The 6,129-nt window shown below is 39.7% G+C and overlaps 1 protein-coding gene across 1 annotated transcript; it reads left to right on the forward strand.

Moving 5' to 3' along the window:
• Window positions 1–242: 242 nt before the first annotated feature.
• On the forward strand, window positions 243–5,109 carry LOC108713619 (LRRN4 C-terminal-like protein). Its single transcript, XM_018257159.2, has 2 exons — window positions 243–558; window positions 4,125–5,109. Exon 2 carries the CDS (start codon window positions 4,125–4,127, stop codon window positions 5,052–5,054), a length of 930 nt encoding a protein of 309 aa, XP_018112648.1. The 5' UTR covers window positions 243–558; the 3' UTR covers window positions 5,055–5,109.
• The last annotated feature ends 1,020 nt before the right edge of the window (window positions 5,110–6,129 follow it).

The raw sequence follows: 6,129 nt of genomic DNA on the forward strand, positions 1-6,129 counted from the left end.
AGCTGAGATAAAATATATTAATCCCCATTTTTATTCCAAAATCAGAGTAACATACCACAATTAACAGCTTGATTTACTGTATTTATAAATGTAATATTCATACAGTTTATAAAGACATCTGCTAAACATGCAAGTCTCAATGCCTCAGTGACTTTCCCACAACTTCATACACATCTGGGATTCATATTTACTGAAGCCACATTCCTTCCACCTTCACCCCCTCATAGTTTCCAAGTTTTCATGTTCATCTTGTTCTTCCACCCAGCTTTGTATATCAAATCCCAGTGTCTACTGCGCTTTCCACACCCACATATTGGGGCAGCCTTGTGCGATCTCAGGCAGACTGACATCACAGACCAAGCTGATATAAGAGGCATAAAAAGGGGGGGTAAGACATTTAGAGTCCATGAAGCAGACGTGACCACAAGGCCCCACCAGAAATGAATAAAAAATCCTCAAGCTCAAGCATAAAGTGTAAAAAGGAAGAAAGTGACTTTCAAATAAAAGACAGCTAGAAAAGAAGGAACGGAACCAACTGATCCAAAGCACCGTAGCAAGGTAAGGAATTGTGTTTATAGTACATGAGTAATGTTTATAATGTCCTGTAAATAATCTTGCTATAATCCTAAAGACATCATGTCACTACCAGGGTGTGTAACTATAAAGGAAGAATACAGACAGCTCAGTTGGCTCATAACTGATGTGCCATAGTTATATAGTTGTGTAACCTCCCCCCCCCCGAAAATATAATTACTTTTTGTCCAGTAACATCTCATCATTATTACTCTGGACACTGAACTATAAATCTAGCAACAGCGATACATCTGTTACATATTAAACTCTCAGCTAGCATTTATAATGATGTGAGCATGAAATCCCCAGCCAGCAGTTCTCCAGCTGTTGTTATACTACAACTCCCAGAAGGCAACATCAGCCAGCAGGTCCAAAGGTTGGAATTCTGTATCTAAACTGTAAACTGTAAACATTGGGCTCTTGTTACTTGTATGAAATTGGTACTAAATTGCTCATAGTACCCTGTAATAGCTGATATGAAGTGGATGGCTGGAAAACCTCTTTAAGGGGTGTTCATCTTTGAATTAACTTTTAGTATGATGTAGAGAGTGATATTCTGAGACAATGTGCAATTGTTTTTCATTTTTAATAATTTGTGGTATTTGAGTTATTAAGCTTTTTATTCAGCAGCTCTCCAGTTTCTAATTTTAATCTGGTTTCTATTAGGGATGCAACGAATCCAGGATTCGGTTCGGGATTCGGCCAGGATTTGGCCTTTTTCAGCAGGATTCGGATTCGGCCGAATCCTTCTGACCAGCCAAACTGAATCCGAATCCTAATTTGCATATGCAAATTAGGGGCGGAGAAGGAAATTGGGTAACTTTTTGTCACAAAACAAGGAAGTAAAAAACGTTTTCCCATTCCCACCCCTAATTAGCATATGCAAATTAGGGTTCGGATTCGGTTCGGTATTCGGCCGAATCCAAAATAGTGGATTCGGTGCATCCCTAGTTTCTATGGTCCAAATGACCCTAGCAACCATGCATTGAGCCTGGAATATGAATAGGAGAGGGTCTGGCTAGAAAGATGAGTAATAAAAAGCAGCAATAACAATACATTTGTAGTCTTACGAGGGCTGGAACTAGGGGTAGGCATAAGAGGCACCTGCCTAGGGCGCTTCCCTTTGCTGCTCTGCCCTCCCCTCTGCCACTTTCCCCTCTCTGAAAAGAGCAAGGCAAATAACTAAAAAAACTCTAAAATATCAATAACAAAGACCAAATGCAAAATCTCTATGAAATTGCTATGAATTGGACAACTCTAATATATTTAAAGTTACCTGAAAGGTGTACTATCCCTTTAAGAAGATAATGGAATATTGGGTCCATTATATGAATATTATATTTATTACATTTATATGATTAAATTACTGCTGGAAAAAGAACAGAGCGGAGTGGAGGAACAGCAAGTTACCAGCAAACCTGCCAGAGCTCATTGCCTCATAACATGTAATTTCCTCATAACATGTCATTACCTCTTTTTACTTCATTGTGGTATTGGGAAAATCCGGACAGAGATTCAAAATAGACCCTGGCATAGTACACAGGAAACTGATTTGACTTGCTATTTATTTATTTTCTGGAATTTTCAAATTCTAGATGCAGTCAATTCTCAATACAAAGCATTGTGTTCAATGAAACATTATTATAACACATACTGAAGAACTGCCCCAAAAGCCATAACGGAAAAACTATTTTCAGATAAGGATATAGCACTTGGAATGAAACAGACAATGGGAATTTAGGTAATTTCCATACCCTTGTATTTCTAATATTATGTCTGTTATAATCACACTAATATAAGTGCAAGGAATGCTGTTATACAGTTCCATAAAGGCACAGACTAGCAATCTGTGGATTCTGGCAAATGCCAGAGGGCAGGGCTGGGCCAGGCCAGCCGGTTGCCCTAGGCAACCCAGCTGGCCAAATGCTTGCAAACGCGATGGAGGGGAGAGCGGCCTAGAGGGGAGCAACACAGGGGAGTGGAGGGAGAGCGATGGAGGGGAGGGTGACAGGATGGAGGGGAGAGCGATGGAGGGGAGGGTGACAGTAGGGAGGGGAGAGCAAAGGAAGGGAGGGAGGGGAGAGCGACAGAGGGGAAGGGAGGGAGGGGAGAGGGACGGAGGGGAAGGGAATGAGAGGAGAGGGAAGAAGGACGGAGGGGTGGGTGACAGAGGAAAGGAAGGGGAGTAAGACTGAGGGGTAAGAACTAGAGCTAAGTAGAAGTCAATTTTAGAGGTAGCTATCCAGCACTCTTCTGCCTACCCATAGTTCTGGCCCTGCCAGAGGGGCTGCTGTAAGGTGCCATAGACAGTCACTATTTATTGGGCTGGTGGGGGACTGTTTGGGCCTCTTTGTACTTAAAATGCCAGGGCCTATTTCATATCCCAATCCAGGACTGGTTCCATCTGCAGTCACGTTGCTTTTTTACCTAAGACTGACCAACTCCCTGCCGCAGGATGATTGCATAATATTAGGGTAGCCCACATCAATTGTGGGTCGAGAGTAAGTGAGAAATCTGAGAAAGCTTTCCAATGAATAAAGTATCAGTCAAGGTGAGAGACCAATAAGAGGTACTCCAGGAACACAAATACAGGAGTACCAAACAGGAGGCTTTAACTTGAGCTCTACCAAAGGGTGATAGGAACATTAGATTCAATAAATACAGGTAGGTCCTTAGCTATGTGAGCAATGAAGTGGCAGAGGCTCTCCTGATATCTAACTAGAAGATATGAGATGGTGATACTTTTTGCAATTGGGTCAAGATTTTGGTAACTGTTTAGTAAGAAAATATTTATGATGAAACCATAGCAGTTCACTTTATTAATACATTTCATTCCTGTTTTATTTAACTTTTTATGACCAGCATTTTGCATGCAGTAGCAATAATTCTTCAAGTACTGAGTACATATGCCTCCTTTGCAGTCTGGTATGTATTGTCAAGAGTAGCTTATAGAAAAGTTGTTTTTTTTTAAATTCTTTATTCATCCTTTCAGTATGGATGCAGTTTTGTAAAATGATATGGATTTCATTTTGTTAAAGAGAACCTTGACTTTCCCAGCACTGCAGCTCAAACTTTATTCGATTTTACAGAGTAACAGTAAGTTAGGTTGAAAAAAAGACACACTTCCATCATGTTCAACCTTTTATGTCTATATATAACCTGCCTAACTGCTAGTTGATCCAGAGGAAGGCAACTGAATCTGAGGAAGGCAATTGAAGCCACTCTAATTTGCCTCAGAGGCCAAGATTGCAATTGGACCAAAAAAACTTGTTTTATGAGCTATCTTCCACAACCCTGTATTCCCTCACTTTCTAAAAAGTCATCCAACCCCTTCTTAAAGCTATCTAATGTATCAGCCTGTACCACTGATTCAGGGAGAGAATTCCACATCATCACATCTCTCAATGTAAAAAAACTGTAACATTTTTGAATATTTTAATTAGTATTAACATCATAATAATTATTTATTCTCTTTTTCCCCCTACGCTTTTATCAACTCTTACACTACACTTTCCTTTATGGCCTTCTTTTCACTATTCATCCTTATCTAGATGTCCCACTCCCCTGTTCTGCTGCTGCTTCTTCCGTTCTATATTTCAATTGCAGGTACCACAGCACCTCCCAATCATGGAGAGAAGAACGTAGAACTAAACGGCAAAGGGATCGACATAATTACTGCCTCAACTGTTAGTATTATTCAGTCTACTCTATTACTAGATACAAATAATACATGGAGACAAAGAAGTTCCAATGAACATATCCAGTTTATAAATGGTGGGATAGGTGTGGAATACTATGAAGATAAAGACTATAATGATAATGAAGCAAAAGTGATTACATCTCCCTCATATGGTTCTCTCAAGCCCTGTGCCTATGATCGCTGCAAACACCTGGAGGAACCTTGTGAAGAAACACAAAGAGCTGCAGGATACCATTGTCTGTGCCCTGGAATAGATGGACCTTCAGTGCCACCTGATTCTCCACGCCTAGTGCAATCAGTTCCTGATGAAAGTGGAGTCAGTTTGAGATGGTGTTCTCCCCTGTCCACTGTACGTGGCTATAGAGTACTGCATGGAACTAGTGGAAACCCCATGCAGAGTGGACCAGTCCTTAATTCCACCTATCGCTTTTACTCCATTGAAAAACTTCTTCCAGATACTTCCTACAGAGTGTGTGTAGTAGCCTTAAATGAGGCTGGAAGAAGCAAGGTAGATTTTGGAGAGGATCATGAAGAGGAAGAAAACTGGGAATGGGGTAAACCAGGCCCCTGTAGAATAATACATACAACCGGCACTAAGGCATCCATGATATTATTATGGACAGGTGTGACTATTGCAGTGCTGGCAGGCATGATGGGCGTAGCCATGCTGGGATATTGGTTGAGGAAAAGGGGCAGGCGTAAGCGCCAGAAGATTGAAAGAGGGGTAGAAATGGGCATATCAAATTTATCCTTTAAATCAGAAAGTGTGGAGCAGCTATAACTACTCAGCATCAACATGTACTATATATTGTGTAAATATATATTTATTTATTGGAATAAAAACTATTTTTATACAATAGTATTCATTTGCTATGAATAGATTTATGTGCAGGTAATAAGGTAAATAAAGTAACATAATACCGCACTCAACGGGAATACTTAGAAAAAAAAAAATCCGAGCACAGTTGGTGTTCAAAATGTCGGATTTTTTCAACAAATCATCAAGGTTGTTGGTGTTTGTATATATAAGATACCTAAAAAATACCACACTCAACAGGCTCAGAGTAACTGATTTTAATAGAAATTCCAACGTTTCGATCATATCATAGTGACCTCAAAGCATTAGCAAACAATGTAGTGAATGAAGGTCATTTGCAAGGCACAAGGAATGGAAGTCTTTTCCATATATTTATATAAAATCTATATATGAATTCTAATGGAATTGGATTCCTTAGTTTCCAATGATGCCACTGCAGTTTCTGGGCATTTGTAAATTAGTTCTAATATCTTGACATGTGCAGAATTACCTAGGAGGGAATGGCTCAGTAAAGTGAAACTGGGATATGATGAAATGAATTAAGGTAGAAAAAGGGGAGAGAAATAAAATGCTAATTTTACTTCAAATCTTGTAACAACTAGTCAAATGTTTGCAGCACAGCAGAAAACTCAACTTTCTTATATACATTATAGACACTGCAGGCACCTCTTTTTTTATTAAGGCTTGAAATACTTCTATAAAATCATTTTGCAAATACTTTAGAGTAGCTACATTTGACATGGTGGGACTTGCAGCAATGGTAAGGGGCTATGGCTGACGTATGGGAGTGGGGTCATGTGACATGTGAGGGCAGGGCTGACTGTGACATCAGAGGCCACATTACTGGGCCCCACAGCAATATTTTTTAGGGCCTTGCAAAAATGTTAGTGCCTCAAAACATTTGAGATTATCTGTTTTACATACATATACTCAAACTATGACTCCTTCACTGATCTCACACATATTGCAGTAGTTGGATTTTAATATATGTTGTTATAGAATGCAATATAGACTGTAGGATCTGATTGGCCCACCTATT

This window comes from Xenopus laevis, chromosome 4L, assembly GCF_017654675.1.
Source record: "Xenopus laevis strain J_2021 chromosome 4L, Xenopus_laevis_v10.1, whole genome shotgun sequence".
In the NCBI taxonomy this organism is placed as follows: Eukaryota; Metazoa; Chordata; class Amphibia; order Anura; family Pipidae; genus Xenopus; species Xenopus laevis.